The 25,465-nt window shown below is 41.1% G+C and overlaps 1 protein-coding gene across 4 annotated transcripts in view; it reads right to left on the bottom strand.

Annotated features, from left to right (window-relative positions):
- Positions 1 to 10,072: 10,072 nt before the first annotated feature.
- The window catches only part of LOC147108412 (uncharacterized), an 80,156-nt gene continuing 64,763 nt past the window's right edge, over positions 10,073 to 25,465 (bottom strand). For 2 of the 4 annotated variants that reach the window (XM_086005025.1, XM_086005027.1), the window contains exons 7-11: positions 23,591 to 23,847; positions 18,063 to 18,286; positions 15,652 to 15,766; positions 11,468 to 11,586; positions 10,130 to 10,233 (exon numbers count right to left, since the gene is read on the bottom strand). In XM_086005025.1, coding sequence (XP_085861151.1) covers positions 10,222 to 10,233; positions 11,468 to 11,586; positions 15,652 to 15,766; positions 18,063 to 18,286; positions 23,591 to 23,847 — 727 coding nt within the window. In that variant the 3' untranslated portion in view covers positions 10,130 to 10,221. Of the gene's footprint in view, positions 10,234 to 11,467; positions 11,587 to 15,651; positions 15,767 to 18,062; positions 18,287 to 23,590; positions 23,848 to 25,465 lie in introns of those variants that run through there. The other 2 variants (XM_086005026.1, XR_015080588.1) reach the window with 2 other exon arrangements.

The following is a 25,465-nucleotide window of genomic DNA, read 5'->3' as shown; positions in this document are numbered from 1 at the left end:
TTCACACAGTACAATATCCTCTCCCGAGGATAGAAGATATTTTTGCCTGACTATCTGGAGGGAAGCGTTTTACAAAAATTGACCTAGCACAAGCATATTTGCAGATGGAGGTTGAGGAATCCTCTAGGAAGTATCTCACGATAAACACTCACAAAGGTCTTTACCAGTATAATCGAATGGTATTCGGAGTAGCATCAGCTCTGGTGATATGGCAAAGAGCGATGGAACAAGTCCTGCAAGGGATTCCGGGGACTCAGTGTTACTTGGACGACATCCTAGTGACAGGTGAAGATGACAGTGAACACCTTGCCAACCTAGAGCAGGTGCTCACTAGACTAAGAGAACATGGGCTACGAGCCAATCGCCCCAAGTGCGAGTTTTTTAAGAAACAGATATCGTATTGTGGCCACGTGATTGATGAAGAGGGGTTACATAAGTCCCCTGACAAAATTGAAGCGGTGGTTAAGGCTCTAACACCTGAAAATGTGTCGCAACTGAGGTCATTCCTCGGATTGGTGAATTACTACCATAAGTTTTTGCCGAATTTGTCCACAATTCTGCACCCACTGAACGCCCTACTACAAACTGGAGTAGCATGGAAATGGAGCGATGAATGTAAGCGGGCCTTTCAGAAGAGTAAAGACCTAATCACTTCAAGAGAAGTATTGGCTCACTACAACCCATCACTACCGATAAGACTGGCGTGTGATGCATCTCCCTACGGCATTGGAGCGATACTGTCACATAAATTCCTTGATGGTTCAGAGAGGCCGATAGCTTTTGCGTCACGCTCGTTGACTTCGGCCGAGTGTAAGTATGCCCAGATTGACAGAGAGGCCTTCAGCCTGGTGTGGGGGTTGAAGTTGTTCAATCACTACCGGCACGGTCAGAAATTTACTCTACTAACTGTTCATCAACCTTTTGTCTCCATTTTCAACCCTCAGAAGGGCGTCCCAATAATGACAGCACAACAGCTACAGAGGTGGTCCTTTTTCCTAGGGGCACACCAATATGACAGGGTACAAAGGAACTAAACAGCATGGGAATGCTGATGGATTGTCGCGCCTACCGTTGCCGACGGTGGAAGAAGCACCTGCAGTGGATCCTGTGGAGATATTCCACTCGACCACAGTCAAATGTCTACCTGTGATGAATGCAAACATAGAAAAGGAAACACAAAATGACCCGACACTCTCCTGGGTCTATGATTTAATGGTGAAGGGATGGCCAGCACATGGCGAACCACTGTTGCCAGCATTCTCGCCGAGAAGAGAACAGCTGTCAGTGTGCAGAGGAACCTTGATGTGTGGAACCAGAGTAGTAATTCCACCCAAATTGAAGGATAGAGTGCTCAATGAGCTTCATGAGGGTCATCTGGGAGGGGTAAAAATGAAGAACTTAGCCAGAGCGTTTGTGTGGTGGCCGGGAATCGATAGAGAAATCGAAGAGATGACCAAGAGCTGTACAGGATGCCAGAAGGTCCAAAACGCCCCACCACAAGCCCCTCTACATCCATGGGAATGGCCCTCATCTCCATGGCAAAGGGTACACATTGATTTTGCTGGTCCATTTATGGACTCGATGTTTTTAATTCCAGTGGATGCACATTCAAAGTGGCCAGAGGTAATAAAAATGTCCTCAACCACCACAGAAAAAACTATCACAGTCTTACGAACCATATTCGCCAGAAATGGGCTGCCTGAACAGATTTGCTCCGACAATGGACCACAGTTTGTGTCTGAAGAGTTCCGGAGGTTCTTAAAGAACAATGGTGTTAAGCATTACACATCCGCCCCATATCATCCAGCCACCAATGGATTGGCTGAGAGGTTCATTCAAACATTCAAGAAGGCTATCAAGGCAATGTGCAATGAAGACATACCCCTACAACACAAGGTAGATAACTTCTTGTTTGCCTACCGGAATGCGACACATGCGGTTACCAACCAAACTCCAGCCATGATGTTCTTCAATCGAAGACTACGATGCCGCTTGGATTTGGTTAAGCCAAACATCAGAAGAGATGTGGAGAACAGGCAGTTTCAGAATATGAATGAAAGGCCGACCAGAAGTTTTAAGATAGGTCAACCAGTTTTGGCCCGGGACTACCGCACAGAGAAATGGCAGCCAGGAATGATCTGCACACGGCAAGGATCCCTAATGTATACCGTGGATGTTGGAGAGAGCATTGTAAGACGCCATGCTGACCAGATTCTAGAGTCACTGGAAAACGTCAATTCCACACCACGATCCGATACACCTGGTGATGAAACCGAAGTACCAATTGCATCTACCTCAGAATCGGTGATATTGGAAACAGACGAACCAAACAACGACGTTGATCCCGAATCAACTTTGCCAGAAGAACCTGATACCCCAAAGAGGCGTTATCCAGACAGAATCAGGAAGCCTCCTCAAAGACTGAACTTATAATTGCTGAACTTCAGCTAATGCATCTAGCAACTGTAATTGTAAATATGTTATTTAATTATTAATCGAATGTTATGTACTGTTTAGCTAAAAGGGGAGGAATTGTAGTGTATGTACTTTGCAGAAGGAACTATATTCTGCAGCCCCTGTATACTGCAGTACCAGTAGTGACCACCCCTGTATATAAGCCTGTGTAGTAACTTTTGCATAGTAGTTCCAGTTTGTCTCCACTCAGTAAAGACCTGTTGTAACCAACTCCTGCAGTCCGTGTCTCAATTACACACGGACATAATAAGTAGAGTCCCAATCTACTCAACCTCTCCTCATATGTCCATCCCCTCATCCCCGGGATTAACCAAGTGAACCTTCCTTGTACTGACTCGAGAGCAAGTATGTCTTTTCTTAAGTATGGACACCAAAACTGTATGCAGTATTCCAGGTGCGGTCTCACCAATACTTTGTACAACTGAAGCAATACCTCCCTATTTTTATATTCTATCCCCCTAGCAATGAAAGCCAACATTCCATTGGCCTTCTTAATCACTTGCTGCACCTGCATACTAACCTTTTGAGTTTCGTGCACCAGGACCCCCAGATCCCTTTGTACTTCAGTACTTTCAAGTTTCTTGCCATTAAGATAATAACTTGCTCTACGATTTTTCTTGCCAAAGTGCATAACCTCACACTTTCCAGTATTGTATTCCATCTGCCAAATCTCTGCCCACTTACTTAGCCTGTCTATATCCCCTTGCAGGTTTTTTATGTCCTCTTCACTCACTACTTTCCCTCCCATCTTAGTATCATCTGCAAACTTTGATATGTTACACTCGGTCCCCTCCTCCAAATCGTTAATATAGATTGTAAAGAGTTGGGGACCCAGCACTGACCCCTGTGGAACACCACTAGTTACTGATTGCCAGTCCGAGAATGAACCATTTATCCCAACTCTCTGCCTTCTGTTACATAGCCAATCCTCTATCCATGCCAGAATATTACCCCCAATCCCGTGATTTTTTATCTTAAGCAATGATCTTTTGTGTGGCACCTTGTCAAATGCCTTTTGGAAGTCTAAATACACTACGTCCACTGGTTCCCCTTTATCCACCCTATATGTTACTTCCTCAAAGAACTCCAGCAAATTTGTCAAACATGACTTCCCCTTCATAAAACCATGCTGACTTTGTCCTATTAAATTATTATCCAAATGTCCTGTTACTGTCTCCATAATAATGGACTCCAAAATTTTACCTACCACAGATGTTAGGCTAACTGGTCTATAGTTTCCAGCCTTCTGTCTACTGCCCTTTTTAAAATAAGGGTGTTACATTAGCAGTTTTCCAGTCTGCTGGGACCTTTGCTGAGTCCAGGGAGTTTTGGAAAATTATTACTAATGCATCCACAATCCCTACCACCAGTTCCCTCAAGACCCTAGGATGTAAGCCATCAGGTCCAGGTGATTTATCCGCCTTGAGTCCCATTATTTTACCGAGTACCACTTCCTTAGTGATTTTGATCGTGTTTAGCTCCTCCCCCCCCCCTTATAGCCCCGTTTGTCCAGTGTTGGGATATTCTTAGTGTCCTCCACTGTAAAGACTGATACAAAATATTCATTCAGTGTTTTTGCCATCTCCATATTTCCCACCATTAATTTCCCGGTCTCATCCTCTAAGGGACCAACATTTACTTTAGCCACCCTTTTTCTTTTTATATAACTGTAAAAACTCTTACTATCTGTTTTTATATTTTTTGCTAATTTACTTTCATAATCTATCTTCCCTTTCTTAATCAATCTTTTTGTTATTTTTTGCTGTCTTTTAAAGTTTTCCCAATCCTCTATCCTCCCACTAGATTTGGCTACCTTATATGCCCTTGTTTTTAGTTGAATACTATCCTTAATTTCTTTACTTAGCCACGGATGGCTGTCTTTTCTTTTACACCCTTTCCTTCTCAGTGGAATATATATTTTTTGGAAGTTGTAAAATAATTCCTTAAATGTACACCACTGATCATGTATCATCTTACCCTTTAATCCATTTTCCCAATCCACTCTACTCAATTCTGCTCTCATACCTTCATAGTCTCCTTTATTCAAGCTTAGCACGCTCGTTTGAGATCCAACCTTCTCACCCTCTAATTGAATATGGAATTCAACCATGTTATGGTCACTCATTCCAAGGGGATCCTTTACTAGGACATTTTTAATTAATCCTGTCTCGTTACACAGGACCAGGTCTAAGGTTGCTTGCCCCCTGGTCGGTTCAGTTACATACTGCTCAAGAAACCCATCCCTAATACACTCAATGAACTCATCCTCAAGGCAGCCCTGCCCAATTTGATTTGTCCAATTAATATGATAGTTAAAATCCCCCATAATTATAGATGTTCCCTTATTACAAGCCTCAACTATTTCCTGATTGATACTCCGTCCAACAGAGTTGCAACTGTTCGGAGACCTATAGACTACGCCCACTAGTGTTTTTTTCCCCTTATTATTCCTTACCTCCACCCAAACTGTTTCATTATCCTGATCTTTTGACCCAATATCATTTCTCTGTATTAGTGATTCCTTCCTTTATTAACATAGCCACCCCACCTTCCCTTCCTTCCTGCCTGTCCTTCCTGATCGTTAAATAACCTGGTATGTTTAATTCCCAGGCATTGTCACCCTGCAGCCATGTTTCTGTAATGGCCACAAGATCATACCCATATGTAGTTATTTGTGCCATTAACTCGTCTATTTTGTTACGAATGCTACGTGCATTCAGATAGAGAACTTTCAAATATGTTTTGTGACACTTAGTTCCTGCTTTTGCCCTTTTTATTACTTTACCTTTTACTCCATACCTTCTGCCCCTTCCTGACACACTCTGGTTTTTAATTTCCCCACTGCTACCTAAGTCTATGACCTTCTCTGTTGTCATTTTTATTATTTGCTCTCTCGGAACCTCCACCCCACTAGTTAGTTTAAAGCCCTCTCTACAGCCCTAGTTATATGATCCGCCAGGACTCTAGTCCCAGCACTGGCCAAGTGAAGCCCATCCCAACGGAACAGCTCCCTCCTGCCCCAGTACTGGTGCCAGTGTCCCAGGAAGCAAAACCCATTTCTCCCACACCAGTCTTTGAGCCACGCATTTAACTCTCTAATTTTATTTGTCCTAGCCAAATTCGCTCGTGGCTCAGGTAATAATCCAGATTATTACCCTTGAGGTTCTGTTTTTTAATTTGACCCCTAGCTGCTCATACTCCTTTAACAGAACTGGCTTCCTAGTCCTATCTACGTCGTTTGTACCAACATGGACCACGACAACTGGATCCACCCCCTCCCACTGCAAGTTTCTTTCCAGCCCAGAGGAGATGTCCTTAACCCTGGCACCGGGTAGGCAACACAGCCTTTGGGACTCTCACTCTCGGCTGCAGAGAACTTTATCTATCCCCCTAATAATACTATCCCCTACCACTACAACATTTCTATTTACTCCCCCCTCTTGAATGGCCCCCCGTTCCACGGTGCTGTGGCCAGGTTGCTCATCCTCCCTGCAGTCCCTGCTCCTGTCTCCACAGGGAGTAAGAACCTCGAACCTGTTGGACAAGAGCAAGGGCTGCAGCTCCTCCAGCTCTACCTCCTGGATCCCCATACCTGCCTCACTCATAGTCACATTGCCTTCCTTTGGCAGGGCCATGCTCCTTTTCCCCATTCACCTTGTTTCCACAATATCCAGTTTTTGAAGCGTTTTATGTCTGTGTCACTCATTTTTAGAACTCTGTTCTGAAACACGCTCTTAGTGCACGCAGTTAATAGACACACACCAGTCTGTTCACGCGAGCTGCTCGTGGCGCCGGTTATGGTTTTCAACTGTGCTTGGGCTATCTCGTGCGATCTAGCTATGTCCATAGCTTTGTCCAGCGTTAGCCCGGACCCAACATTCAAAAGTTTCTCGCTCACTTTAGCTGAATGTATTCCAAACACGATGCAGTCTCTGACCATCTCATCTTTATCTGCATATTCACAGTCTTTTACCAGCAGTTTTAACTCAGTCACGAACTGTTCAAACGACTCACTAGCTCCTTGTACTTTCTCCTGAAACTTGTACCTAGCGAATATCGTATTTGTCTTGGGCATCACATATGCTTCAAAACGGTCAAAATAACTTTTCAGTACCTTTGCTTCATCCGCGGTGAGAGACCATGTGTTAAAAATATCTCTCCCTTTTTCTCCGATCCACAGGAGTAGGTAGCTGCATCTTTCTTCCTCCCCTTTGCTTTTCAGCGGACCCGAGAACATCAACTCCACGTGTTGCTTGAACTTGCGCCATTCTCCAGGTAAGTTCAAAGATTCCCAATCCATTTGAGGCAAGGGAGCTCCAACGATGTCCATTTACAATCCCACTTCTGACACCATGTCTTGTTTTGCACACTTTGTATAAAATAATAAATTGCAGGACAACGGAGTATTACAGTTTAACTCTTTTATTAAGCATTAGGTCTGTGATCTTACTCATAGCAGCACCAGTGGGGAAAAGCCTGGCATTAGGGCCCCTAGCCTGGGTCTTCCAAACAATAGTAGTCCTTACAGATGCCTGCAGGCCAATGACAACTCAGCATGTGATCACGTGAATATAATAGGTATTCCTTACAGATGCCTGCGGGCCAATGATAATTCAATATGCAAATGTTACAAGGCCATTTGCAAACAAAGCACAAAGTAAAAAATGTTTGTAGTTAAGTGTCAGCTTATCAGTGAGTGAATCGGGAGTAGAATGGTCCAGGCAGGGGGTGGGCGGGAAGCTCCCAGTGGCAGGAAAGCCGGAGCAATTGGAGAATGCTAGGAGAGACCATCAAGAAACCTTGCTTGACGGAATGGAGGAGACCAAAGGGAACAGGGGAAGGCTAGGGCTGGCAATTTGAAAGCAGCAGGCCAAGGCTTTACAGTGGAGCACAAAGGGGACAGGGCAGGTAAAGGGGAAAGAGGCAGCCAAGTGACCCAAAATGTGATGGGAGACCTAGAACGGGGTAAAAAGTTTAAAATTTAAAAATATATTAAACAAAAGTCAACATTTTATGTAAAAAGTTAATATAGGGCTGGCAGAAAAACAAGATGGTAACACAGTGGGAGACCTCAACCAGTTACTCCACAGAGCTACCTAGTGGCTAAAGCCTAGTTACAGACAACTCTTTCCATACCAAATTTACACTGTAAATGTTTACATAGACAGCTTTAATGTTAAATGTTGAAATGAAAACAATTAAACAATGGGATGTTGGACAGGAAGTTCACAAGTTTTCATAACATACAAATATGTTTTACTGAATTAAATCAAATTCTATTTGTATTGAATGGTATTCTTGATTTTTCCTGGTGTTTTGGGGATCAAATTGCATGACTATTGTGAAAAAATTAGTTTTAATTTTTTTTTTTTTTTTTTTATACTCAATTTTTGTCCCATGCCAGTTTTAAAGCCGAGAATATAGAATGCAAGCTGTACCAGTTGGAGTTAGATAGCTGGTGTTTAGCAGTACTGGATAAAGTGCGTTGGGGTTAATTGCATGGGGGCTTCACTTTGGTAGAACTGGGGGATGTTCCTGGGATAGGGCTGTGGGAGTTTTGCAGCACGAGAACTCTGGTCAAACATTTAAGCTAGAATGCATGTGTTGTGATGTGGACGGATTACATTTTAAGCTCACCTTTAGGCTCAGGGAAAGTGACCTTTACATTCCTAATTTTTAAATCCAAAACCTGAAAAAGTGTATATAAAGCTCCAAGCAGTCAAGCAAATGGAATAGCCTCAATAATGGTTAATCAAAAAGGGAAGATTTTTACCTTTTCAGACCGGCAGAATGATGTGAATATTGAAATACTGAAACTTAACACAAAAATATTTTATTTCAACGCAAAAATAACATCCAAGCCAACAACTGTTCTAAATGTAGACATTTTAACTTTTTCCAACACTGGAATTTTTAGGATTTACAGAACGAGGAAATACTTTTCAGCAAAACTAACACATCCATCTGTAAGAAAATAAATTGCCATTTTGCCAAAATTCCCAGAAATTCTCAAGAGCATTTGGCAAGAAACTCATTTAAATCAAAATGCCATTTAAATCAAGAGATTACAAACAAAAACACTAACCAAAACTAAAGGCTATCCTCCTTGGATAGCATTGGCTCCAAGTTCCTGCAGTGTAGGTTTACCACTTAATAATCTTTTTCACAAATCCGTATTTCAATCTTTGGAAGGGTGTTATATTTGATGAGACAGCACATAAGAAAGAGGCAGATTAGAAAAGTAACCTGGAAATACTCAGCAGGTCAGGCAGCATCTGTGGAGAGAGAAACAGAGTTAACGTTTCAGGTCAATAAAGGTAATTGACCAGAAACGTTAACTCAGTTTCTCTCTCCACAGATGCTGCCTGACCTACTGTGCTGAGTATTTCCAGCATTTTCTGTTTTTATTTCAGATTTCCAGCATCCGTGGTATTTTGCTTTTGTAGAAATGTACCCCATTGTGCAAAAAGTACATTTCTAAACAAATCCATTAAATAAATACAACTTAAACCACCAAATGTATACTTAATTTTGGAGGTGTGTGCGTGCACGTGTGTTTGTGTGGGATGGGGCGGAGAGAAAGAGGAAAAAGAGGGAGAAAACGGGTTGCCGTTTAATATTTTCTGGGTGCACCTTTGGGAAATGCCTTCTAGAACCTAGGTTCACATCTGAAAATAAAAATTAGGCAAAGGTAAGTTAGCTACTACACTTCGCTCCAACAATGTCTTAGTTTTTCCAATACAGTGATTGATGGTTTGTAATTTTAATCTCTCCTCTTCTGGGACAGTGGAAAGGAGAAAATTGACAGGGCTAGGGGAACAACACAGCCCTGATCGCAACACCATCCAGCACAAGGATGTGCTCGCATGTTTTCCACATCAATATACTTCTACTATGCTTAAAAAATGTCCTTTGGTTGAGAATTTGCTGTGATTGCTGCAGCGTACTTTAATGCCTTAATAAGCTACAGGGGGTAGGAAAAGAAAGCATGTACACAGATGTGTGCTCACCACTACACAAGCAACTTGTATTGTGGGATTCAGCAAAAAAGGACATTTTGCCAACATAGTATTGAGGTGAACATCAGGTCGATTTAGAGTGGGCTTAAAAGATCAAATTTGGTATGAATTTTTTTTTAAACTGCTAGAACCAGAGCATAAGTATGTAACAATAACTGCAATTATGACTAGCCAAATCAGAAGCAAGCCAAATATGCACACTCAACGAGCCAATATATACAAACATTTCATTTTCCCCACTGTACAGATCAGGTCATAATAGGAATGCTGTCTTTCCAATTATAATAACCACAGGGTTGGAGATACAGCAGTACTAACTGTTAATATTAATTCTACAACTAAGGCAAACTCGAGTCAACAGATCACTGCTTACATTTGGACAAAAAAATGCTTTTTTTAAAAACAGCATATACTCGCCATTGTCTTTTTGGCATAGAATTATGCAACCCTCAGAGCATTTCTATGCATATTTCCTGCTAGAGTTCACTTATTAAACATCACTGTTCGTCACTTTATACCCAGATTTAAGCAAAAAATACAAGGAACACAACACAATTTTGCATTTTTTCCCCCCCACAGGAGCCCATGAACCGCAACAGTGATCGCCAAAGATTCCGGGACAGTATTTTTAGAAGACAAAGGGCCTTCCTTCTCTGTCTGAAGATATTGAGCATTCCCGCCTTCATTCGCAGATTGTTCTTTCTGGTTTCCTCTCAATAGGTCCTCATCAGCTCCCAATCTGGTTATTACAAATACATCATCAGCAATGGTCGCAAAACAAAACAACTTAAAAACTACTAGATTCAGTGCCACTTGTCTCAGAATAAATTAACATAACAAGGATCAGAAAAGAAGGATTTTATAAAAGAACTATTTCCGTATGAAGTTTACTTTTTAGTGCATCATTTAATATAACTCAATGAGGTCACCCTTTGTTTCTAAACTACTGAACTTGAGATTCTCAAATCCCTCCTCACAATTCATCTCTATACAATTGGAATCAATCTTGTTGCACCCTCTCCACTGCATATATAGATTTTTGTGGCATTCGTGACCAGAATTCACTCAGTGTGATCTGACCAGTGCATTGTGAAAGCCCCAGTATACGGTTTTGAAACATTAGGATCACATTGAACAGCAAGTACCATCTTGTAGTTTAAAAAAAATACCAGCTATCAAGCAGTGTTGAATGGCCCTTCACTGCTCCCAGAGGTCTGTTTGTAGCCACCTGTATCTGCTGTCTCCCTTTGTCCTTTTTATTTTGAACTACAGTAGTAGCGACTCGGGCCGAGTACGTGAAGGTTTGACCTAATTTTACTAACACATTGCGGTGTTTAGCTCCTTCTGCATTAGACATCGTCACCTGATTCCCACCATAACTTACAAATGACATGCAGTGAAAATCCTAAAGACCTGTACCCTTTCATTCTGGCACTACATCCCAGTATTCTACCTGCATTTAAAAAAATTATTTTACCACATATTTCAGATATTGAGAGTGGAGTCGGTTATCACTCCCATGCTCTTTTCCAAGTCTCTTGACAAGTTGAACCCCATTGATTTTATACTCATGCTACACATTTTTGAAACCAATGTACAATACTTCAAATTCATTGATGTTAAAATTAAATGCTCTAACTATACAACAGGTCTAAATACTTCTGTAAAAGTTGTGGCATCTTCTGTCTCTACTTCTTTCCCTAATTTAGTGTCAACAGGAAACTTGACAAGTTTTAAATTTGGTTGCAATATTCAAGTAACTAATATAGAAATAAAACAATAGGTGTCTGAGCACCAAACCCCTGCATCATTCCATTCAACTCTGTTCCTCCTCTCCTAACCCGAACACCCTCCCCCCCCCCACCCCCAAGTGCACTGTTCACAAATACTCAACAAAATATTGGATCAAATTTGAGATCAAATCACTGTACTGGTTGTTACTGGCACTTATTGCACAAAACAGTCCAACTTACAGAGTGTCTCTGAACATGGCATATCCATTCAGAGGGATCCAAAAACCGTCGGCCACAAAATTCACAGGGAAATCGGGTTGCTTTAGTTGAACGGTGATGTCTTATGCACCTCTGAATCCCTTGCGGGACAAAAAAGGTAAATCTATATGGGACTTAACGCAGCATTTTATATACTGAAACTTCATCACAGTATATTCCCTTATTTATAGTGACCATTTTGGAAAAATATCACATGGCCAAAGGCTAGTCTTTTGAAGCTATTATACCCAAACAGTTTTATTTACACAGTAAGTGTCCAGGTCATTTGCAATTATTGCTGTTGTGAGCTCAATGTCCTGTTTCCCCTGTTTAAAAGAGTGTTTCCGTAAGTTTTGTACAATCCGTTAAAGCGACAGGGATGATATGGAACGTGACCATTGGTAAAAAAAAATAGCAGTGTGATCAGAATGCAAGGAGAGATTGGATTGATCAATAACCAGCACTTGGATCTCACTCCGTGTGGATTGTGGCTTATCCCCATCCTAAACAGAACAAAGAACTCAACTGGGTGTGTCAGCCAATGGCTCAGTTGGTAGCACTCTTGCCTGAGTCAGAAGGTTGTGGGTTCAAGTCCCACTCCAGAGTCTTGAGAACATAAATCTATGCTGACACTCCAGTGCAGTGCTGAGGGAGTGCTGCACTGTTGGAGGTGCCGTCTTTCGGATGAAACATTAAACCCTCAGGTGGACGTAAAAGATCCCATGGCACTATTTCGAAGAAGAGCAGGGGAGTTATCCCCGGTGTCCTGGCCAATATCTACCCCTCAATTTCCATCACTAAAACAGATTATCTGGGCATTATCACATTGCTGTTTGTGGCTGCCGTATTTCCTATATTACAACAGTGACTACACTTCAAAAAAAGTACTTAATTGGGTTTGGGATGTCCGGTGGTCGTGAAAGGCGCTATATAAATGCAAGTCCTTCTTCCTTTTTGTAGTACCTCTGGATGCAGGAAAGAGGAAAAAGATGCTTCCTAAAAGCTCAAACGGAGGTGATGGCAGAGTAAAACCCCATTTCTTCTTCTCCACCGCATTAGTAATGACCCCACCCCACTCAGTGCAAAATGCAGCACCTCTTTGCGATGGCTGGGTGTCCAAGGCTTTGATGCAGAGAGCAGTAAAACGGTGCTAGAAGAAAGTGAACAGACTCAACAAAGCTGGGGAAAGGCAGGCAAGCTCCCTCAAACACTGCAGAGTTCATTTTTTGAGGGAAAAAAGTGAGCCCTTTAACACCAGGCTATACGCCTAAAATAGGAACCAGTAACCCAAAATGAAGTTAAATCCAGTGAGGCAAACTGATTTAGACATCTTTGAGGGGGAGGATGGGCTGATCTCTTGGGCAATTGCCTACCGTTAGGGAAGCAGACTCTCTTTTGTGGTGCTTTAGCACTGGCCAGTGCTGGGGTGACCTCCATCTGTGCCAATCAAGAAAGGGAGTGCAAACTAATAAATGAGCATCAACAATACAAAGAGTCAGCTGGAGCACAGTCCTTGGTGCCAGGGGCGAAAGAAATGACTGGCACTGTTCATTTGCGCCCAGCTGGCACGGAGCTGATGTATAAGCTGATTCTGTGCCATCTAAGTGATAGTTTACCATTTTTGGACTGAATGAAGCACATCATTTGAGGATCCATTAAACAGTTTCAGTGGACTGTGGTGCAAAAACCACAGGAGCTTCCACAAATAGCTATGTCATTCTTACTGGACAGGTGGCAAATGTAGTGGTGTTGACTACAATCTTGAAAGTCTGGCTACATTTCTCTTAGTGCTTTAGTTCTCTAGATGGAATTAGTTAGTGGTGGCAAAAAATGTCCCAAAGAGCAGAAACAAAAACCTGTGTGTCATTTTGAGACAGCATGAGGCCAGAGCATCTTCAGGCAGGTATTCACAGAATCACAGAAACCCCACAGTGCAGATAAAGGCCATTTTGGCCCATCGAGCCTGCACCGACACATATTCCACCCGATCCCCGTAACCCCTGCACCAACACATATCCCACCCTATCCCCGTAACCCCACGTATTTAATCCCCCTAACACTAAGGGTCAATTTATCATAGCCAATCAACCTAACCTGCACATCTTTGGACTGTGGGAGGAAACCGGAGCACCCGGAGAAAACCCACGCAAACACGGGGAGAATGTGCAAACTCCACACAGGCAGTCACCCGAGGCCGGATTCGAACCCGGGTCCCTGGCGCTGTGAGGCAACAGTGCTAACCACTATGCCACCGTGAAAAAAAAAATTAACTGGTGCATCAGACTTGACTCACCACTTGTACAGCACAGGAGTGAGAAACTTCTTGCAGGTGATGTTCCCAATATTATAATATTGCATCAAAATAGCTAATAGTTGCATTCCCTTATTACCCTTCCTTGCCTAAATGGTCACCCAAGGTTAGCCTCACCTAATTACAACTTACTGAATCACCTTGTGCTCTCCTTACATCTTACAAGTGTCCTGCACTATGGGTCTTAAACCTTCACTTTGGGTTTCTCAATAAACAAGTTGCCCCTCTTAATTAGTTATCTTGTGCCAGCAAGCCAAGAGTTCAGCAAGAATCCCAGGGGCCAAGGTACAGAATGATACATGGAAGAGGCCCCAATGCAGCTCACTAGGCCAAAGTAAACCACAAAAGAAGCTTGACACCATAAAGGACAAAGCAGTCTGCTTGATCAACAACTGAAACAGCCACTCCTTCCACCACCAGCATACTGTGGCTGCAGTGTGTACTATCTATAGGATGCACTGCAGCATGTCATCAAGGCTTCTTTGGCAGCATCTCCCAAACCCATGACCCCCCACCACCTGGGGAACACAATCACCTCCAACTCTCCCTTCAGTTCACATACCATCCTGACTTGGACATAACACCGTTCCTTCATCATCGCTGGGTCAAAATACTGGAACAGTCTACCGAACAGCATTGTGGGGGTATCTTCACCACATGGACTGCAGCGGTTCAAGGAGAAGGCACATCACCATCTTCTCAAAGACAACTATGGATGAGCAATAAATGCTGGCCTTGCCAGCGACATCCATATCCACAGAATGAAAAAAGATGCAGAGAAATAACATCGTCCTCCCCAAGTCCTGAATATCAGGATACTCGGGTAAGACAGTTTTCCAATTCAAAAGACTTTGGTTACTCCTCTACCAATGTGTCCAGATTGGATGAAAGGCAATGATGAGGCACCGCACAGATATCAAGAGCATTACTAGAGCCTGTATTTCTGTGCTCATCGTTATAATTGTACCCAAGGGGAAAATATATCATTTTATTACATACTACTAGTAAATTCCCCATGGTCTGATGAATGTTATATACACAAGATGCTCACTACATTGGGAGCAACTTCAGAACTTCGCTTCACAGCACCACCTATTGGCCAATGCCTGCTGCTTACATGCAGGATGTTCATTGAAACTGACTATGTAAACATTTAGAATGTTAAACGTTGAACAAAAATCATGATGACAACAAATATGCACATACACAAGGTTTTTAAATAATTACTAGTCAATCATTATTGCTTTGCACACAGGGAGTCAACATCAAGTGATCAAGAGTTGCGGGGTTGGAGGGTGAGAATAATTGGACCACAGTACGCAGATAAAGCCATACAGATATAATACAGTCCCTATTTTGAAGTTGTGCATTATTTCCTTATTTTTATATAAAACATTGATTTTATATTAAAGAGCAAAACTTATGGCAATTTGGGAAACAGAAAAATAGCTGGTTGCAACATAGGCTGGTCACTGCAGTACAAGTTAAGGAGCTAGGAGATGCAAGACTGAAGCACAACACCACCACCACTGGTGGGAGAGATTACAACTTGACAAGTTAACATGAGCAGTTTTGGACATAGGAAGTTATCATTGAAAAAGTTGAAACAAAAGTTTGACAAAAGCATCATGACAGGCAGGAAGATTCTGAGGACAGGAAGTGCGTGTAGATATAAGATTTCTGTCTGCCAGTTAGGGTAAATATTGCATGCTACTGTCCCCTGATGTGTATATAACTATATGCCACAAGGGTTCTTTGAAAGTGCATCAAGTGTCTTAATCTCTTAATGCACCAACTAACAAGTCAACTCCACTACAACCTAATGATCTTTCAGCAAAGTATTAGTACTGCTCACTTTTCTTTTCACCGTGGCTTTTCTGGAGTCTCTTCCTTTGGAACTCTTCAATTTCTATAACTAGGTCTGCTTCATTTAGGTTAACCTCACCAACCAGGTCAAAGTTGCACTTCACCTATTTAATAAACACACACATTAACATGTTTATTGTCAAACAACTGATGATTCACAGATTAATCATAGGACAGGTACATTGTACAGGAAACTTTCGATTAACCGGCCCCTAAATAACCAGAACGCTCTATCCACTGGCAAAATTCAAGAGTCGGTTCAGGTAACTTTTTTTTTACTTTTATTACTTTTTTTACTCCATTTGTTGCTGTGCAAGGGTGTAGCTGAAGCTGTTGCTAAGCTACAGAGACGCTTGCAACTTGTGCCGATTGTTTTGAAGCTGAGCAACGGGGTTTGTTGCTTTATACGGAGCTCTGAGCTCCGTATCTTCTACTATAGCGTTTGGTTACCCGGAATTGTTGATAAACCGGCACCACGTCGGTCCCGTCCGTGCCGGATACCAGAAAGTTTCCTGTAAAAAAAATGTCCCATAACAATTCAAGCAAATATTAGAATATCCATCAATTTAACTGGTCAGAGTCTGATCAACATGCTGAATGACATCATAAAGAGCAAATTTACTCCCCAGGAATCTTGAGTTATTAAAAATTAAGTTAATCAATAGATTTGTAAATCAATGATTCATTTAAAATAGATAAAATAACACTTGTATTTATTTAAAGTACAAGTATTTTCAATAAAATAGAAACCATTAGTTCAGTTGGCTTTGAAAATAAAACACATCATGTGGAAAGTCTTGAAACTACACTGATCACCAAAGATAAATTTTAGCCTTGATTTTTGGGAACTAATGAATAGAATATCTTTTATAAAATCAGATTTTAACCAAAACGATGATACTTTTGGCACAAATTGATGAAGCTAAACGTTAAACTAAATCACGACCATTGGTAAAATATTCATTATCTGCAGCATTTCTTGTTCATTACTGAATCATGTTTATTAGCCCTTAAACTCACCAAGACTTCTAGGACCAACCTTTTATAAGTCAGCTCATGCATTCCAATGATTTAAAAAAATCACCTAATACACTAATAATGTCAATGTTCTACAAACTTTAATTCTGATCTGCCGATTTTCTTTCATCTATATTCTCTATATTAAATTTTGTCCTTTTTTTTTTAAATACTAAACTTACATATTCTTCTGTGTCTTCATGTCCCACCATCCACTCTGGAGTGGATAACTATTCAAGTATAATGATGGCTGCAACTGACTAACAACCATTCCAAAACACCCGTTTTTTCCACTCAATAGAATAGAGTTGACTTTCTTGAGTCACTAAAGTGGCCATAACACATTTGGCACTTTTATTTCAAGCTGTGGCTCCAAGTACACATGAAAAACTAGCAGCCCAGAGACTAAATGCACCAAAACAAGTTATTTCATCATACTTATTTTCAGTTCTGACAAAAGGTCATCGACCTGAAAGGTTAACTCGGTTTCTCTCTCCACAGATGCTGTCTGACCTACTGAGTATTTCCAGCATTTTCTGGGGGGTTTTCTGATTTCTAGCATCCGCAGTATTTTGCTTTTTTATTTCTTCAAACATAACCAGAGTGGTAATGTTTGAATAGAGCTTTCTAATGAAAGATTCCAGGACAATAGGGAGACTGGAATTCAAAGCACTGTATTACACCATCACAAAGTTGATACCGATGAAGAAGAATTTAATGAAAAATAAAACAAGTTCAAAAAATACTGAAAATGATAGGGGTGTTAAATCTTTTTACTTTTTTGTAAATTATACAGCAGTAGTTGATATCAATTGGTGCTACTCATGGTCAAAAATTAAAATAAAGATTAGATTGTTTGATTGTAACTCAACCTCTGGATACAAGCGAGTAGTGTGCTCCAAATAGAGGGGAAAACAAGGGAGGACAGTATTCCTTTAAGACCATGGCACTGTATTGGTCACGTGCTATCCTCACTATCCACACACACACACACACACACAAACAGCTTTGTACCAGAATTACATCTCAGTTCTTGTGAAGTGGACAGTGACCACAGGTTTTAATACAAAGAAGTTGTTAAAATAGAATTCAACATTTACTACTCTTAAGAGCATTAAGTTGATGTATGATGGCACAGTCACACAGTGGAGAATATTAAAGTGCATGCTGCCTGGACTAATCTTCATTTAAAAATAATGTTATTCTCACACAATAACAAATAGAATTAGCAATGGATATCAAGATACTGCGTGCATGATGAAACTCTGCTAACACGGGCATAAGTCACTTGTAAATGATCAGGTCTTCCTTTTGCATAGGAAAAACAGGCGACCATAGCCATCTATATCCTTTTCCATCTCTTCTATATACATTGGAAAGTACCTTGTGCTGCTCCTGCAGGTGAGTCTCCAGCTCTGTCTGTAGTCCAGCTTCAAAGAAACAGAGGCGACACTTGTACGGTTTCACTGGGCTGTGGGTGTCCATGTGACGTATTAGGCTGTCCTGGCTAAGTGTAATGAATGTACACCAGTCACAACAGAATACCTTCCCAGGAAAGAAATGCAGCAGTTCAAGTTGACACTCTTTCACATAAGCCACCTGTCCATCTGAAGACCAAAGCATAGGCAAATGTCAGAGATGACATTTTTAATACTAGAAGGGAATACAGTTACCTGAATTGCTACAAAAACAGAAATACCCATAGATTTGTTGAGGTCGCTTGGTCCTTCTGTTTCTTGGTTTTATGTTGGCACACCCTGTTCATAGAGTCATGGGACTAGCATTGCCGAAGCAATTCTATAGAAAATGCCTAATCCCACTTTACCTCTAATAAGCAGTTTTAAAAGCATTAAAAAAAAATCCAAAAGATGTATACATGTACTTCATTCTCCCAATTCCAGCTATTCAGAAGCAGCACAAGAACAGGCCTTTTTTTTGTACAGCTCATGCTATGGTGAGGCTCCAGTGACTATATTAATGGAAATATTGTCAATCTACCACATGCATGGCGTCATCACCACGGCAGAGGAAACTCAACATAAAGGTCTCTGCCAGGCTGCCTTTGACTTGCAGTTAAACTAGGTGTTATGTTCATTAATAACTAGACATTCTTATTATGAACACAGCTAGCTTTTAGCTAGTCATTTATTCAGTACACATTCTCTAGGTACAGCATCTGTAGAGATTCAACATGTGTACTTCTGTGTGCAGGCTTCCATCTTGACTACTGCCTTCTGGGTAGCCTAGTGCATCGTGGGTAGTGTAGTCGTAAACACATACAACTAAATATACAGCTCTAAAGCTCCACCTAGTGTACTATTCTAGAATGACATGTTATTGATCATTACATCCCCCTTTCTTTGAGGTTAAACAAAATCAACATCAATCAATATCAAGAAAAACGATAAAGATGATATCAGTAACACTTTTGCTAGTGCTCTATAAACAAACATTTTCACAACTGTCAACACACTTTCAAAGTAGTTTTCTTTGTACTCAAAGATTAAGTCTATCAGGCTTTTTTACTTCACGTGTGGATCTTCTCAGCACGGGTAAGTCTGATGTGTTTTCATGAGATTGTTCTGGTGTTTCTGACATGTCTCACATCTGCCCATCATGTTCTCAATGTCCTTATTTATGCCAGGCCAATAAACAGTGTCTCCTGCTCTCCTTTTGCATTTTTTAATTCCGAGGTGTCCCTCATGAATCCTTTTGAGCATGTCTTGATGTAGAGCCTGTGGAATGACTATTCTGTTCTGTTTTAGTAATAGTCCACTTGCGGCACTCAATTCTGACCTTGTGAAAATATTTTGAACAGGAACCTTTTAGCCAACCATGATGAATGTTCTCTATTACTGTTTGTAATACTGTATCATTTACTGTTTCTTCTGCTATTTGCTTTGATTTTGTGTCTGACACGGGCAGCGCAGCAATGACCATACTCACACGAACATCCACGTCTTCTTCAGTAGAGCTCACATGACTCATTGCGGCTGCTCAAGATAGTGTTAGCAGATGCACTATGTATTTGCCTGGTGTGTAGATCAATTCAAAGTCATATCTTTGCAGCTTCATCATGAGTCGGTGAATCCTTGAAGACATCTCATTCAGGTTCTTTTTTATGATGGCAGCCAGTGGGCTGTGGTCTGTCTCAACTGTGAAGGTGGGAAGTCCATATATGTAGCCATGGAACTTTTCTAATCCAACTACCAAGCCTAGACATTCCTTTTCAATCTGGGCGTATCGACACTCAGAATCAGTCATAGACTTGGAGGCATAGGCAACAGGCTTCCAATCTTCACCCTCTGCTTGTAGCAAGACTGCGCCTAGGCCATCCTTTGATGCATCCGTTGACACTTTGATTCTCTTTGTTGGGTCAAAGAAAGTGAGTACAGGTGTGGTTGTCAGCACTGTTTTGATGTTCATCCACTCTTGTTCGTGTCTTTCTGTCCATGTGAACTCATTTGTTTTATGTAGCAGGTCTCGCAGACAGGTTGTCTTGGCTGACAAGTTAGGAATGAACTTTCCAATGAAGTTTATCATCTCCATGATGCGTAGCACTCCTTTTTTATCAGTGGGTTGGGGCATTTTGAGTATGGCGTTTACTTTTTCCATATCTGGCTCTATTCCTTTACCAGATAGATTATCTCCTAGGAAAGTGACTTCCTGGATGCCAAACTGACACTTGGCTTTGTTGAGCTTCAGTCCATTCCAGCGTATGCTCTGTAGCACTTTACTCAGTCTCTCATTGTGTTCTTTCAGTGTGGAGCCCCAGATGATGATGTCATCAACATAGACCCGAACTCCTTCCAGACCTTCAATTATGTGTTCCATCGCTCTATGAAAGATTTCAGATGCAGATATTATCCCGAAAGGCATTCTGAGGAAACAATACCTGCCAAATGGTGTGTTGAAGGTACAGTATTTGGTGCTCTCTTCATCCAGTTTTAGTTGACAAAATCCTTGTGAGGCATCGAGCTTTGTAAAGTATCTGGCACCTGACATTTCACTGGTGATTTCTTCTCGCTTGGGAATCTGGTAGTGTTCACATTTTAGGTTTGCATTTAAGTCCTTTGGATCCATGCATACTCTTAGATCATTGTTCTTTTTCTTTACACATACCATGGAGTTAACCCAGTCTGTTGGCTCTTTGACTTTCCTGATGACTCCTAGTGTGGTCATTCTGTCCAGTTCTTTCTTGAGCCGGTCACGCAGGGGTGCTGGAACTCTTCGTGGAGCATGTACCACTGGCTGAGCATCCTCCTTTAGCTGGATCTTGTATGTGAATGATAGAACTCCAAATCCTTTGAACACATCCTGGAAATTATTTACTACAGAATCCACTGAGTCATCTGGTCTGTTTATGGCACAGTTTATACGGTATACTCTCTTGACCAGTTCTAAGTCTTCACAAGCTTTGTCACCCAGTAGTGAATCAAGTCCTTCAGCCACAACAGAAAACATGAGATGATGCACTTTGTCTTTGACTGTCACTTTAAGTCTGCATACACCTAAGCTATCTATTTTCTGTCCATTATAGTTCTTCAGTAGTACTGACTTTTTCTGTATTTTGGGCTTTTCTTTCATGTTTTTAATGTCACTCCTACTGATTAAGTTTGCTTTTGCCCCAGTGTCTAGTTTCAATGTAATTAATGCTCCATTTACCTGCAGTGGGATCATCCATTTGTCCTCTTTTACTGCATTAACATTATGTTCAGCATTGTCCATATCTGAGGGCTGCACATTTTCTGTATCATTTTTGACATTGTCACATGACACCATTCGTACAAAAAATGTCTCACTTAAATCAGTGTCCTCAATCATATTGACTTGTTGCCCTTTCTTTGTTGTTACTTTTGAAAAGCATTGTTTGGCAAAGTGATTCTTTCCATGACATTTTGTGCACATTTTTCCAAACGCTGGGCATTGTCTTAACTGGTGTTTGTAACCACAGCGTTTACAATTAAAATTTCCTTCCTCCGATTGCTTTTCATTTCTGTTCTGCCCATGTTTCTTCCCCTTATAGGACACAGCACTGACAGCAGCACTTACTACAATCGCATCATTATTGATTTCACTGAAAGTCTTCGCGTGCTGTCGAGCTAGCTCACTGGCTTGGCATATTTTCACAGCATTTTCCAATGTCAGTTCGGTTTCTCTCAACAGACGTTCCCTGACCTTTTTATCCTGAATACCAAACACAATCTGGTCACGAATCATGGATGATTTCAGCTCAGAGAAATTACATATCTGTGCTTTCAGTTTCAGATCAGTCAAAAAGCTATCAAAAGCCTCATTTTGCTGTTATGTCCGAGAACAGAAAACATACCTCTCATAGGTTTCATTCATTTTGGGAGAACAATGTGTATCAAATTTCTTTAGCACATCGTCTAATTTTTCTCTGTTCTCCTCTGGATTAAATACAAATGTATTAAATACCTCTATCGCCTGTGGGCCTGCAACCATGAGCAGCAACGCTATTTTTCTTGCGTCTGGCTTCGTACCGAATCCGATGGCAGCAATGTAGAGTTCGAATTGTTGTTTGAAAGTCCGCCAATTGTAGTCGACATTTCCCGTGAGATTCAAAAACTCCGGTGGCCTCAAATTCTCCATGTCGTTTTTCACGATTTTCAGCAGATCTTCACCAATCCTGGTACCATGTTATGTTCATTAATAACTAGACATTCTTATTATGAACACAGCTAGCTTCTAGCTAGTCATTTATTCAGTACACGTTCTCTAGGTACAGCATCTGTAGAGATTCAACATGTGTACTTCTGTGTGCAGGCTTCCATCTTGACTACTGCCTTCTGGGTAGCCTAGTGCATCGTGGGTAGTGTAGTCGTAAACACATACAACTAAATATACAGCTCCACCTAGTGTACTATTCTAGAATGACATGTTATTGATCATTACACTAGGTAGGGAACATACCTCCCATTATACAATTATTCAAATAAATTGCTTTTAAAATGGGTGTGTAAGAAGATGAATAATCCAGAAGAACAATAACCACCCATGAACATAAATAATCCTTTTCGCACTTCTGCCTCGGCATGTTTGTGCTCTCGATTTTAGATCTACAGTATATGGTGATCAGAACACTAGTAAAGAGCACTAAGATGCAAGGCAGATCTTTTAAATTTTAGCAATGTGCCTGAAGCTCCAACTTTAAAAAGGGAATCTTTTAAACCTCCAGCATCAGTCTCATTCTGGTGAATCTGACAAGGCTGCCAAAGTGCATCAGAGCCTTAGGAGCGGAACAACCCAAATGCGATAGTTTCATTCAATTGGGAACTTCCGAATATTCATCATAGTAATAAAACAAGGTTGTATTTGTGCATATCCATGTGATCTAGGTGCGGAGTGAAAATATACTTTAGATTCAATAAATTTATTAACACTAGCAGATAGCCCACAGTTTTGATGGCAAGTCGGATGATGTGTTGTTTTACAAGTACAGGACTTTTATACCATGTAATGCACGCTATTCTGCTAAGGTAGAACTGTGTTCCTTGAAGACCAAAACTTCTAATTAGTGTGTAATTGTAGCTTGGTCAGGAAATTTTGCAGACTGGAATGTGCTCTTCAGTTTCAACTCAGGACCCTGTATTTTAAGATTACAGATGCAATAATTAATATAAAATTCTTGATGGTAGCTTTGTTTAAAGTGTCAAATTTATTACCTTATACTGAGTAATGGGGAAGACACTCTTCGTTATTATATGTACTTCAAAAACACTCACATTTATATAATGCTTTTAATGTAGTAAATGTTGCACGTATAAAGATGAAAAAAATTCAAACAAATTATCTGGTTAAAGACGTCTGTCCATGAAGTTTAAACTCTCAACCTGACAGTCCTTTGCAGAGCTTTAAATATGAAATACTTAATTGGAATAAGACCTTACTTTTGTGTTCCAGAATGTGATTGACCAGTCTGCTTTTGTGCTTGGTGTAGTAGAGGCACACAGGGCAATGCAATACTCCAGATTCCCCCTCAGTTGAAGCCAGGCCAAAATCTTCCTTAAAGAGAAGTGTACTCTCATTTTCACTCTCTGCAATGCGACAACTTTCTTCAAAGGTGTTTTTATCCATCTTCCTTGTAGAATAACTCAGATCACCTACTGGGAGTTCACATACTTCTGCATGCTGAGAAAGGGCATTTCTGGAAATAATTCAAAGACAATAAAGAGTGATCTTGCGATGTCCTTCTCAGACAACACAGTAAATAAAATTGAATTCTTTCTCATTTTATTTTCTAAACTTTTTCCAAATTTTACATTTTAAAAACAGCCCAAGCATTTTGCCAGGTAGATGCTGAACAAATTTTAAAAGATGGGCCAATTAGAAGTAAATTACAATACATAAAATTAAGAGACAAAAAAGCCATAACTGACAAAAAAGCAGAGAAGGAAAAACTACTGGAGCTAAGAAACGATCAAGACTCAACCAGGTTCTATATTCTATTGGAAAGATTCCAGACTCGGGCAATTAACATATCAAAGAGCAAACACCACCATCGGAAGGCCAAGTATCAGTATGGCCTTGCCATAAAAATACACACTTACAAACTACCTTGTATTTAGCAAGAACAAATGCAGTATTGTGAAGGGATGCAATGAAGAACAGATTAACCAAGGCTGCTAAGGCCAGCCTGGAAACTATGCCCACCAAATTGTCCAAGAATAATTACCCTAGTCCAGAGATTTGCTCAAGGTCAGTACCAGAAAATAGAACCAGGATAACTAGGTGCTGTTTGCATCCCCAACCAGTTTCCTTGTTCTCCATTTTAAAAAAACATATGGATTAGGGGCACACTGGTTCACACCCCCTGCACCCAAGCTCCCTCTTCCATGAAAAAACTAGTGACTGCTGTTACAGCCAAGTTAATATGTTATTCTCGAACTCAAGAAGTGGAGAGCATTGGTCGCGCTCTGACCAATGTGCAAGGATGTTCTTTTTTTTTGGGAGGGGGCAACAGCGTATGAACAAATACGCAAAAAGGGCAGATACCAACAAGCTTAGGATATGCATAGAATGTCTGAGGTTTGTAATCAAATGAGAGAAACCTTATTTGTGCCTAGAAATACCCCTTCAGTTGAAGCCAGGCCAAAGTCTTCCTTAAAAAAGAGTACACTTCTCTTTAAAGAGGCTTCTTGCAGACCTAACCTTTATATGCTATGCATTTCCTACTCTTGATGGCATCAACCATCTTTGTGGTACCACATGTATATGGTCTCCCTGCCATATCTGCATATAAACTGAAAAGAGGCTTCAGAGACCAGATGCAACTTATATGTGCAATCCTAAATTTAATCCACATTCCAATGACCCCTATCTTCTCCAATCTGCACAGGCTCCCAGTGCCCCAGCATGTTGCTTTCAAGATTCTCAACATCTTTTTTGATTCTGTTCATGTCCTTGCCCCACTCTACCAGTGCTTTCTTCCTGCTTTATGTCTCCGCAGGTACCCTTTGCTCCTCTAACCCAATAGGGCTACATTGTGTGGCATCAAGGAGCCCTAGCAAAACTGAAGTCAATGGGAATCAAGGGGAAAACTCTCCATTGGTTGGAATCATACCTAGCACAAAGGAAGTTGGCTGTGGTTGTTGGAGGTCATTCATCTCAATCACATAACATCACTGCAGGAGTTCCTCAGGGCAGTGTCCTAGGCCCAACCATCTTCAGCTGTTTCATCAATGACCTTCCCTCCATCATAAGGTCAGAAGTGGGGATGTTCGCTGATGATTGCACACTGTTCAGCACCATTCGAGACTCGTCAG

Source organism: Somniosus microcephalus, chromosome 13 (genome assembly GCF_052327205.1).
Source record: "Somniosus microcephalus isolate GS21.2 chromosome 13, FLI_Smic_1.0, whole genome shotgun sequence".
NCBI lineage: Eukaryota > Metazoa > Chordata > Chondrichthyes > Squaliformes > Somniosidae > Somniosus > Somniosus microcephalus.
This window is presented reverse-complemented; position numbering and strand designations above follow the sequence as displayed.